At 52.2% G+C, this 12,490-nt stretch overlaps 1 protein-coding gene across 1 annotated transcript in view; it reads left to right on the top strand.

Moving 5' to 3' along the window:
* Positions 1-5,311, top strand: part of CCT2 (chaperonin containing TCP1 subunit 2) — a 190,573-nt gene extending 185,262 nt beyond the window's left edge. The window contains exon 16 of the mRNA XM_086918137.1: positions 5,041-5,311. Within this exon, the coding sequence (XP_086774263.1) occupies positions 5,041-5,071 (31 nt within the window). The 3' untranslated portion in view covers positions 5,072-5,311. The remainder of the gene's footprint in view (positions 1-5,040) is intronic.
* The last annotated feature ends 7,179 nt before the right edge of the window (positions 5,312-12,490 follow it).

The raw sequence follows: 12,490 nt of genomic DNA, 5'->3' as shown, positions 1-12,490 counted from the left end.
GGGTGGGTGATCAACTCTTTATCGGGTTCACCGGAGAGAAAGGCAAGGCTGTTTAAAAGTGTACCATCTCCTGATGGATTGTACTCTCTATAAAGATCTGCTACACGCTGGCAAAGAAGCGCCTGTCCCGCACTCCATCCACTCCACAGCTCCCCATTCCTGCAAGGGCTTGCATGCTCACTCCACAAGGGCCAAAGTCACCACCACTTAGCACATGGGGTACCTGTCCTGAACATCTGTCAAGCTACCTCGTGGATGTCCCTCCAGAAGTGCGCAAAGCACCACTGCTTCTTCCACAGTCTGGTCTGTCATGATTGGTATTTTGCGTGTTCGGTCCTCTAGGATTTTGTGGTCTAAGCCAGTTTGCAGAACCACCTCCAGGAAGGTATGGCTTGGGTACATCTTATATGAGGAATCTGTGGTTAGACTTTTCTAGGAAAAGAACAAGTTACTTACCTTCAGTAAAGCTTTTTTCCAATAGACTATCAAAGTGCAGATTCCTCACCGGGCCTATCTGTGATCTGGGCTCTTTTCCCCAAAAAGATCCCTTTAGACACTTAACACTGGTTGAAACAGTAACAATTTTTATGTGGCTGTGGAACTAATCGCGAAAGACCCGATATCGGCACACTGAGGTGGCGCCTAGACAGGTACCTAACGTCCCTTTTCATCCAGACCGCAATGAGCTGAACAACGCCACCTATTGGCACACAGAAGTTCTGCTGAAGATTTTCCAGATTCTCTCTGTAGCCTGGGAAATATTCTAAGCGGAGGAATCTGTCATTAGATTGTTTCTACTAGTAAAAGAATTACTGGAGGCAAGTAACTTGTTCTACAGGAGTCCCCCATTCATTTGTATCTCAATCAAAGCATTTATATAGCGCGCTACTCACCCGGAGGGTCTCAAGGCGCTTGGGGGACGGGGGGGGGGGGTAGGGGGGTTGTCCCGCTACTGCTCGAACAGCAAGGTCTTGAGCTGCTTCCTGCAGGCGAGGTGGTCTTGAGTCGGTGGAGGTGGGTCGGAAGGGAGTTCCACGTCTTGGCGGCCAGGTAGGAGAAGGACCTTCCTCCTGCGGTGGCCCTTCGGATGCGGGGGACGGCGGCAAGGGCGTGGTTGGTCGAGCGGAGCTGGCGTGTGGGAGTGTAGAAGCTGAGGCGGTTGTTGAGGTATCTTGGGCCCTGGTTGTGTAGGGCTTTGTATGCGTGGGTGAGGAGTCGGAACGTGATTCTCTTGTTGACCGGGAGCCAGTGCAGGTCTCTCGTGTCCGGATATGTGGCTGTGTCGGGGGATGTCGAGGATGAGTCTTGCTGAGGCGTTCTGGATCCGCTGGAGTCTCTTCTGGAGGTTGGCAGTGATTCCGGCGTAGAGGGAGTTGCCGTAGTCCAGTCGGCTGGTGACGAGGGCCTGGGTGACCGTCTTCCTGGTCTCGGTGGGGATCCACCGGAAGATCTTGCGTAGCATGCGCAGAATGTTGAAGTACGATGAGGAGACGGCGTTGACTTATCTGGTCATGGAGAGGGAGGAGTCCAGGATGAAGCCCAGGTTGCGTGCGTGGTCTGTCGGTATGGGTGCGCTGCCAAGGGCCACCAGGAGTCGTCCCTGGCGGAGGGTGACGAGCCCAGGATCAGGACTTCCGTCTTGTCTGAGTTCAGTTTCAGGCGGCTGTTCTTCATCCACTCTGCGACGTCTTTCATCCCTTCGAGTACGTTGGCTCCTGCGGTGGCGGGGTCGTTGGTGAGGGAGAGGATCAGCTGGGTGTCATCGGCGTAAGAGATGATGTTGAGGTTGTGTTGGCGTGCGATGGCCGCGAGGGGGCTCATGTAGACATTGAAGAGGGTGGGGCTGAGCGAGGAGCCTTGAACGCCGCAGATGACTTTGGTGGCTTCTGATCTAAACAGGGGGAGGCGGACTCTCTGTCCTTCCGGCGAGGAAGGAGATGATCCAATCAAGGGCCTTCTCTTGGATTCCGACGTTGCTGAGGCGCTGCACTAGGGTGTGGTGGCAGATGGTGTCGAATGCCACGGAGAGGTCCAGGAGGATGAGGGCCGCAGTCTCCCCGTAGTCGGGCAGGGCTCGGATGTCATCGGTGGCTGCGATGAGGGCGGTCTCGGTGCTGTGGTTGGCCCGAAAGCCAGACTGCGAGAGGTCGAGGGAACAGTTCGTCTCGAGGAAGGCGGCCAGCTGCTTGTTGACGGTCTTCTCGATGTCTTTGGCCGGAAACGGGAGGAGCAAGATGGGGCGGTAGTTTTTGAGGTCGGTGGGGTCTGCTGATGGTTTCTTCAGTAGAGCGCTGAGTTCGGCGTGCTTCCAGCTCTCCGGGAAGGTAGCGGTGTTGAAGGAGGTGTTGATGATGTCCCGCAGGTAGGGTGCGATGACGGCGTCTGCCTTGTTAAAGACGTGGTGGGGGCAGGGGTCGGTTGGAGATCCGGAGTGGATGGAGTTCATCGTGCGTTGGGTTTCTTCGGTGTTGATCGGGGTCCAGGCGCGGAGGGTGGTGGTGGGGGGTGCCGGTGCGGTCGTGGGGTGCGTTGGTTGTGTGCTGAAGCTGTTGTGTATGTCTGCGATCTTGTTGTGGAAGTAGGAGGCGAGGGAGTTGCAGAGGTCTTGTGATGGGGTGATGTTTCCGGCGTTGGGGTTGGAGAGCTCTTTGACGATGTTGAAGAGTTCCTTGCTGTTGTGTGTTGTCCAGTCGTTCTTTGAATGCGGTTTTCTTGGTGGCGTGGATCAGTTGGTGGTGTTTTTGAGTGGCGAGCTTGAGAGAGGTCATGTTGTCTGGTGTTGGGTTTCTGCGCCAGGTTCTCTTGAGGGCTCAGCAGTTCTTCTTGGAGCTCTTGAGTTCATCGGTGAACCATGGTGCTTTCTTACTGCGGGGTCCTCAGCGGGGCGAGGCCGTCAGCGCAGCTGCTGATCCACTTCGTGAGGTTGTTGGCGGCCTGGCTGGGGTTCGCTGAGCTGGCGGGGGGGTCCTGGCCCAGGGATGCGGCAAGCTGGTCGGCTGTGATCTTGTTCCAGCTTCTGCGTGCAACCTGTTGCTGGTGGTGGTGGATCGTGTTCTTTCTGAAGCTGAAGTGGACGCAGCTGTGGTCCGTCCAGTGGAGTCCGGTGGCGTGGCTGAAGTAGATGTCCTTGCTGGAGGAGAAGATGGGGTCAAGTATGTGTCCAGCGTAGTGGGTGGGGGTGGTCACCAGCTGCTTGAGACGGAGGTTGTCGAGGTTTTCCAGCAGGGTGGTGGTGTTGTGGTCGTTGTTGTTCTCCAGGTGGAAGTTGAGGTCCCCGAGGAGGATGTAGTCAGCGGAGGGGAGGGCGTGCGGGCTGATGAAGTCGACGATGTCTTCGCTGAATTGTGTGCGTGGTCCGGGGGGTCTGTAGATGAGGGTGCCTCTGAGGGTGGTCTTGGGGTCGGTGTGGATCTGGAATGAGTCTCTTAACAAGTACCTTGGTGGAAACCTAGAATTGTTGACACAAAGCATTCAATAGTAGACAAAAGGTCTAGCAAGGGTCTACCTGTGCAAAAGTTGTATTAATTGAGGTAGATTGGTGACCATCACAAGTAATGAAGTAAATATGTTGTGTCCAGTCAAAGATTTCAATAATTTAAGCTTTACTTAATTCTTGGTAGCTATGGCACAGAGCAGAGAAGCTCCACTTAATCACAATGGGTAAAGCATTTAGAAGTTCTAAACAGTAAGAAAATGATAAAACTAAAAAATCCACTCCAGTTTACAAAAAGCAAAGATGTATTAAGCAAAAAGACACACATTCAGTAAGGGGACTCTGAGAAGATTTTTTTTATTAAGATTTAAGTGAAACTAGTGCCTGTACGAACTAAGTGTCAATGGTAATCCATTTGTGCGGTAGTCCAGGTCCGATTTGAGGCTGCCCATGAGGGAGCTTGAGTTGGATACAAAATGTAGATTGGCCCCACAAGGTCGAGGATGTGGGGAAGTTAGAAAAAGTTACTTAATCTGAAAAGGGATTTGGTGTTTTTCAGATCAAAAACTCTTCTCCACATGGGACAAACCAGAAATTCAATTAGATGCCCTGGACCTGCCAGCCAAATAAAATTTGCATCAGGTCCCCTTGAAGCTCTGTTTTGAATAAGATCCCAAACTTCAATTGGTGCTCAGACACTGGAGTGCAATTACAAGGCTCAGGGCTAAGGGGAGAACTTCAACACTCTCAGGTGTCAGGCAGAGGGCAAAAGCAACGTCCAGTTCCATTTGCCACTGTTCTGCTGAGATTATTCACAGGAATGTCCTCTTCAGCTTTGTTCCTGGGCCACCCAGGAGATAAGCCTTATGATCCTCAGATCTCTGTCCTTGTATTTCAAGAAGAAAAGGGTCCAAACTCCTCAGATCCATCTTACCCAATCTTGCAGAAATGTGTATTTGCCTTACTGCAAGCAGGCCCAAAATGCAATGCGCCAAGTTGGTGCGCCGCTCGCGACACTAAACTTGGGCTCTGGGGGTGTTATTCTCAGCCCTAATTGGTGGTGGGAGCCAGAGTCCTCAGGCAAGGCCTTAGCTGCCATGGCGAGAATGCCGGGACTGCTAAGGACTAACTGATGTGGATCCCAGTGTACATCCATGGATCAAGCCTAGAGAGCTAGACCACCAATCGCCAGAGCATTTGATTTTCATTCTTTTATCTGTTCCGAACTATTGTCACCACTTTTGATGTTCCTCTAGGGCACTCGACATCGCCATTCAAGGGTGGGGGTGTCTTGTTGATCCATTGTTAAAGCCTAGTAGAGCCATCTAGTGACTGTAATTGGTGTTGCTTTAAAATTTCTGCTTTGTGTGGTGTATTGGGTTGTTTCACATAAGAAGTCTTCAGGAGAATACATATCCATGAGAAAGGATGTTGTCAAAGGTAAGTATTTTATCCCCAAATTTGATGTTTTGTAACTGTCATCTATACATAATAAAAAGGTGATACAAGCTTTATTAGAATGGTAAAAGAAAAAGTATATAGTGTAAAACTGCTTAAGCAAAATGTGTGGCATTAAACTTTGTAATTTCTTTTGACATGTTTTCCAGAAAACGTGTACCAGATCATCACCCATGTTAAACAAACTGAAAGACAAAATGGCCCCTATTTCTGCAGTATGCGGTTATGATTGAGACAAAAGTAAGAAGAGCGACCAGACCACAATGTAAAGAAGATGACATTGCTATAAAAAAGCTTCGGATTTCCTTATTGGCTTAACTTATTTGTTTTTCATACTGTCTTTATTTTGAACCCTCTTTGTATACACTGCTTTTTGGTGTCCCAGAACAATGCAGTACAATAAAAATGATGTGTAAACTTTGTCACCCTTGTTCATTGTTTAGTGTTGACATAGTGTATTTCACACCTAACACCTTCTGTTCCTATTTACTTACTAGGTTTCAAGGAACTTCTGCTCTGATGTACGGCCCTTTATGTACCTGATAGAGGCATCATTTAGCTTTTTTCTGATGACTGAGGTAGAATTTAAACTGTACCAAAGACTCATTTTAGCAATCTGTACTGTTTTTAAAGGATTTTTAAATTTTAAAAGTATTTGTCCATGCAGGCCTCTTTTAGGTGGATTGCGATAGCAGCTAGCTCATGACAAATCTTCCTTTGAGGAACTTGTAATTCAAAGATCTGCCCCCTTTTGCCTGTTTTCTGCTCTTGTTTGCTGCCGTTCAGCTGTATTATCTGATCTACATCTAGCCGCAGATTCCTTACTAATGAATTTCCCAGACGTCAGACTGGATCCGGAAGATTTTTTTTTCCAGAAATACCGGCGTCTGCGCTGTTGTGACGCCCGCATCACCTATATTGCCACCACCTGGGCACGCTGATGTCCGTTCTTTTCTTTCTAAGCCATCCAGCGCAGGGACGCATCAACCCAGTGGCCGGGGGGTCGCGTGTGCTGCGGCAGCAATTTTTGGATTTTTTTTTTTTTTAAAAACAGATTTTTAAAACTGTTCTTCTTTTGTTCACCCGCACTTTCCCTCGTCATCTCCCAGCTCCCCTAGCCTCGTTCCGGCACGGCTGAGTGCCGCTTGAAACCGGAGGGCTGGCTGGGTTGCTGGCGCCATCTTGGGAAGGGCAGAAGAGGCTAGGTTAGCGCTCTATTTTTCGCGCACCTAATCCCATTTAAGGGACGCCCCATGTGCACGCGCAGCGGGCGCGCCAAGGGCAAGCCCGTCTGCACCCGTCTGCGGCCGGCACCCGTCTGCGGCCGGCCGGGGCTAGGGGCCCCCACTATGTCCGTTTTTTAACCTACTCCCGAGAGCAACTCTGCTCACTGCAAGGTCCCTGGCCGTTACGTACCCCTACCACCGAGCACATTAACAATCTCTGCCTCAGCCAAGCCAACCCTTCCCCTTCCCTGCCTCCCTATATGCCACCTACTCTAACCCCTCCTAGTACTGCAGCTTCCCAACCGCCCTGCACCGCCCATTTCTGCCTTCCTCCTCCACACTAGATCGGCTGTCAAAAGCACCATCTCGATTTATTCATTTTTTTTATACCATAAAACCAGATCTTCTGTTTTTAGGTTTAAAGTATTTTATTGCAGCATTGAAAGAAAAAGGCAACAATATAAACAAATAACCACAGGTGCCCCACGCGGAATAGTGCATACAGTTCGTTACAAACGTGAAATCCGCTCGTGTAATGTGTTGGGCACATCCTGCTCCGGAGTCTTATGGCTAGTGCACCTGTGGGTGGGACAAACCAAAAAACAGGAAAAGGAAAACTATACCCCCCAACCAACTGCCCTCCTCCCATCCCCCCCGATTCTCTTCCCCCCCCCCCCCCCACCCACTGTACTGTGCTAACAATCTTCCTCCTCCGCCATAGCAGCATAGTCGTCCATCCCTCCCCCCTAGCCACCATCCCAGGCAACTCAGGTGGACGGGGCTGACTGGGACGTCAGCCGTAGCAGTCTGAAGTATCTAGGACAGGTAATTTCTTTAAATTCTGACCGTAACAGTGTATGGAATGGTAACCACAGCTCTTCAAATGTGTCCACATCCCCCGCCACCACCAGGGACATCTTCTCCATGCCTAAGACATGCCACAACCTGTGTAGCCAACCAACAACAGTAGGAAGCGTGGTAGTGCGCCAGTGAATGAGTATATTCTGAATCGCCGATCCCAAGGCAATCGCTATCTGCCTACCCTTCTTAGATCTTAGGGGGTACATCAAGCCGTTTGGCAAACCTAGCAGAACATAGGCAGGGAAGCGGGGTAATTTAATATCAAAGCACCGGTCTACCTCATTCAGCACCTCTTCCCAGTAGGGACTCACTAGTATATGAGTGAGTGTGCCAGTCTGTCCACAGTCTCGCCAACAGGTCCGGGGTATGGAATGGTTCATTTCGTGAAGTTTCTCGGGGGTGCGATACAAGTAAGTAGAAATTTTGGTGAATGTTTCAGTGAGCCCAGTGTGATAAGCAGAGTGTCGTGCCCGGTAGGAAATGTGGTCCCAGTCAGTGTGGCTTAACGATCGTCCCAGCTCCCGCTCCCAGCGGTTCGAGGCATGTGGGCTGCTGAATTCATATCTGTGCATAGATCGCCACCTAGTGTTGGGTCCGGATGATTGCACATTGTTGTCCTGGAAGAGTCTTCGAAGTATCACGAGATAGGTGGCTCCTCCCCTGGACTACAGTGCGCATGGGCATCGCCTCCATCCCCAGATTGTTTTTTTTCCGCCATTGGGTTCGGATGCGTTTCGGTTCCCTCTGTCGGAACCGATAGTTGTTCAACTTCTAATCGAGACCAAAAGGTCTTTAGGCTGGGCGTCGGTATAGTTGCGTACGAGTTTCTCTTCTGACTCTCAGCTCCCATCTCTTGCTGCCCTTCCACGTGCTTTCGGCGCGGACGGGCCTACACTACACTTTGCTATGGAGCGAACTCCGTTTAAGAAGTGCCCGGTGTGTAACTCCAAATATTCACACCTCGACGTGCACCCTGTGTGCAATACATGCTTGTCACCGGATCACCACGAAGACAGCTGCATGGCGTGTTCGAAATTCCGGTGCAAGAAGACTTTGAAGATTCGTCGGGCCCATAGGCTCCAGGCTAGGTTATCGACTGCGGCGCCCCCACCAGACGACATATTCCAAGAATCTGTCGAGGGAGAAGACGACGGGCAAGGTTCGGGCTCTAGTCCCGCGTCCGAGGGGGAGACCTACGACGCGGGTGAGGAGAACTTTGACAAAGTCACCGACGAGGTAGGGGACGACTATCAGGCTTTTGCCACTATGGGGGATAGCTCGGAGGAGGAGCATCCCCAAACAGACTCAGGGGTTATTCCCCTTCATACGGCCCAGGTCGAGGGATCGCCTCCGGGCCTTACCCAAGATCTAATTCTGAGTCCTGCGTCCCCGCCTCCAGGCCCGGTCACGGACATTTATGAGCCGCCACTTACGTTGAAGAAAACGAAAGTGAAGCCAACTGGTCACGCACCCTCGGATGCGAAACCGAAACTGAAAGTTGCGCTGGTGCAGAAAGTTCTGAAGGCGTCAACTTCCAAGAAGATCAAAATGGCCGACTCGAAGAGCCACGCCAAGATGGCCGACCCGAAGCCCTCAGGGTCGGTGCCGAAGGCGAAATCGTCCGACGCGGCCGCGTAGGCTCCGAAAGGGGTTGGGGACCCGAAGACGGCTCCGAAGAAGCGTCAGGGCGACGACTTACATGGGCATGGGGCGTCGGCCCCGAAGAAGGTGCCAGCGGGTGATCAGGCTCTCGACGCTGAGAAGTCGCTCGAGCCGGTCAAGTCCTCTCCGGCCTTGACGAAGAAGGTGGCGGAATCCCTGCAGCGGATACGAAAAGACAGTGTGGTTCCCGCCCCGGGCACTGTGACGCCTAAGCTCACGCCTAAGCCTGCGAAGGAGCGAACGCCTATCCGTTACACCCTTCCTCCCAAGTCGGCACCGAAGGCCTTCGCGCCGAAACAGGGCGGACCCTCGAAGGAGGTATTGGCACCGAAAGCTGCCTTGGTGGTGTCGAAGCTTCGGCTCCAACCGCTTGCTGAGGAGGAACGTCGTGAGGTACTCATCGACGCCAACACCGGGAAACTGTCTCTCCTCAAGAGGAAGATCACGACGGAGCCGGCGTTGGAACATTTTAAGATCCCTCTCAAAAACAAAAGGGACTCTGCGGAATCTTCGGCGCTGGTGGAACATGTGTCCCCACAAGCCCTAGGACACTCGCCAACACATTCCGCCGCAGGCGATGCGGACGAGGAAGACGCCGAGTACAACTATCCGGCATACTCTGATCCGGAGGAGGAGCACGAACCTTGGTCAGCCGGAGGCGACCCAGATGACCCGCAGTCGGGCCAGGACGCGCAACTTTTTGCGGCGTAAACGTCCCAGACTGAGGACTCGGCGGCCTTTAACGCTCTGATCGAGAGAGCTGCGGCTAACCACGACGTCGAGCTGCACTCGGACCCCGTGGATGTGGACTTCTTGTTTGACACTTTCTCTGTAGCTGAAAAGTCAGTCAAAACTCTGCCGATGCTTAAAGGGGTGCTTAAACATGCAACGGAGGTCTTCAAGGAGCCCACCCGGGCGCGTGTGGTCAACCCTCGCATCGACAGGAAATATAAGGCAGCGCCCACGGATCCTACATATATCAGGGGACACTTGCCATTGGACTCCTTAGTTGTTTCCAACGCTCGGAAGAGGGCGAACTCTCAAACTACTGGTGACGCTCCTCCCCCAGACAAAGAGTCGAAGATCTTTGAGGCCTTCGGCAAACGGATTGCTGCACAGGCAGCTAATATCTGGAGAATATCTAACACACAAGCCCTGCTTGCACGTTATGATAGGGCCCATTATGACACCTTAGAGGCCATACTGCAACACTTGCCTGACCAATACAAGGAGGCGGGGGAGATGCTGATTCAGGAAGGAAAACTCATTACGAATGCATCCATCAAATGTGCACTGGATGTGGCAGAAACAGCTCCAGGGCTATCAATACCAGTGTGTTGCTTAGACGCCATGCCTGGCTTAGAATTTCAGGGTTCAAACCCGACATCCAAACTACAATACTGAATCAAACAGTTAACCCTGACCACCTGTTTGGCCCTGAGGTGGACGCGACCCTGGAAAAAATGAAAAAAGATACGGAAACTGCCAAGTCTATGGGGGCCTTACAAAGTCAGCAGTTTCGGAGTGGTTCCTTTCGCCGCTCCACTTCCAGAGGCACCTCAAGGGGTCAGGCATCGCAGTCCGCACAATATTACAAGAGTAACACCCAAACCTCGTACAACAACAAGGGTAGAGGTGGTTACAGAGGCAATAACGTCAAGGGCAGGGGACGTGGAAACAATAGCTCCAGGTCCACCACCACCAACAAACAGTGACGTCTTGTCACTGCCCCCCGACCATACAACACCGGTCGGGGGGAGACTCCAGCAGTTCCTGCCGGCGTGGAAGTCCATCACCACGGACAGGTGGGTGAGGTCTCTTATCCAGTACGGGTACTGTCTAGAGCTTACTTCCATTCCACCGGACATACCCCCAAGGAGCCGTCCTATGTCAGGCGAGCACTTGACCTTGTTGCAGCAAGAAGTTCTAGTCATGCTGCAAAAAGGGGCGATAGAGCTCGTTCCATTCCAAGAGCGGGGAACAGGGGTTTACTCCCTGTATTTTCTGATCCCCAAAAAGGACGGATCCCTCAGGCCAATCCTGGACCTCAGGCCCCTAAACTGGTACATCCTCTCGGAGCACTTCCATATGCTCACGTTGCAGCAGGTGCTTCCCCTGCTTCAGCAGGGGGACTTCCTGGCTACGCTGGATCTGAAAGATGCCTATTTTCATATCCCCCTGCATCCTTCCCACAGGAAGTATCTCAGATTCACGATTTTAGACCAGCATTACCAGTTCAGGGTTCTGCCGTTCGGGGTCACCACGGCGCCAAGGGTATTTACAAAGTGCCTAGCGACTGTGGCGGCGCATCTCCGTCGCTAGAACGTCCACGTCTTTCCCTACCTGGACGACTGGCTCATTCAGGCGAGGACAGAACGACAGTGCGTCGACCATGTGTCACGCACCATTCATCTCCTGCACGATCTGGGATTCTCTCTGAACTATCCAAAGTCCCATCTTCAGCCCGCCCACGTGCGACAGTATCTGGGCGCGACAATAAACACTCTGGCAGCCACTGCGCAGCCAAATTCAGTGAGAATCGCCAGTATCCAGGCGCTGATCCAGCGGTTCAGACCTCAACACTCGCTTCCGGCGAAGGTGTTCATGCAGTTGATCGGCATGATGGCCTCCTGCATCTCCATTGTCCCGCACGCGAGACTACATATGCGTCCGCTTCAGGAGTGCCTTGCACGTCAGTGGACTCAGGCTCATGGGCAACTGACAGACCTAGTGTTGGTGAGCGGTCGGGCATACAACTCTCTGCATTGGTGGAACCCACACAACCTTTGCAAGGGCCGACCATTCCAAGAGCCTGTGCCACAGATTATCCTGACGACTGACGCCTCTCTCCAGGGATGGGGAGCGCATGTACTCCAGTACACGGTGCAGGGACTCTGGACACTACAGCAAAGGAAGATGCACATCAATGTGTTGGAACTGATGGCGATCTTCATGGCCTTGAAGGCGTTCAAAGTACATCTGTGCAACAAGGTCGTGTTGATCCGGACGGACAACATGACAGCCATGTACTACATTCAGAAGCAGGGAGGCACACACTCTCCACAGCTGTCTCATCTGGCTCAGAGCATGTGGAAGTGGGCCATTCAGAGGAACATCTTCCTCATGGCAGAGCATCTCCCGGGCAAGGACAATCAAATGGCGAATCTGCTCAGCAGGCACAGCCATCAAATGCACGAGTGGGAGATACATCCATCAGTACTCCAACCGTACTTCCAAAGGTGGGGTCATCCAGAGATAGACCTGTTCGCCACAAAGGAGAACGCAAAATGCCAAAGCTTCGCCGCCAGGTTCCCACACCCGCAATCACAGGGCAATGCGATGTGGATGAACTGGTCAGGCAGATTTGCGTACGCTTTTCCCCCAGCACCTCTGATACCGCTGGTGGCACGCAAGCTCAGGCAGCACTCGATGACTCTCATCCTGGTTGCTCCAACGTGGGCCTGCCAGCCGTGGTACACCACGTTTCTGGAACTCTCCGTGGTACCGCATCAAAGGCTTCATCTCACTCCCAGCCTTCTGACGCAGAGCCATGGCGACATTCAGCACCCAGATCCGCAACAGCTCAACCTGGCGATCTGGCTCCTGAAGTCCTAGAGTTTGGCTACCTCAATCTTCCTCCCGATTGCATGAACATCATTCGGGAGGCAAGGAAGCCCACTACGAGAGCTTGTTATGCGGCTAAATGGAAGAGGTTTGTCATCTACTGTGTTAACCACGATATTGACCCGCTGGATGCTTCCATTCAAAACATCATTTGTTACTTGTTCCACCTGTATCAATGCAATCTGGCGTACTCTTCCATCCGCATTCACCTGTCTGCTATGGCAGC

The sequence above is a fragment of the Lissotriton vulgaris genome, chromosome 1_1 (genome assembly GCF_964263255.1).
Source record: "Lissotriton vulgaris chromosome 1_1, aLisVul1.2, whole genome shotgun sequence".
Taxonomy (NCBI): domain Eukaryota; kingdom Metazoa; phylum Chordata; class Amphibia; order Caudata; family Salamandridae; genus Lissotriton; species Lissotriton vulgaris.
Note: the sequence above shows the minus strand (reverse complement) of the source record. Positions and strands in the feature narration are given on the sequence as shown.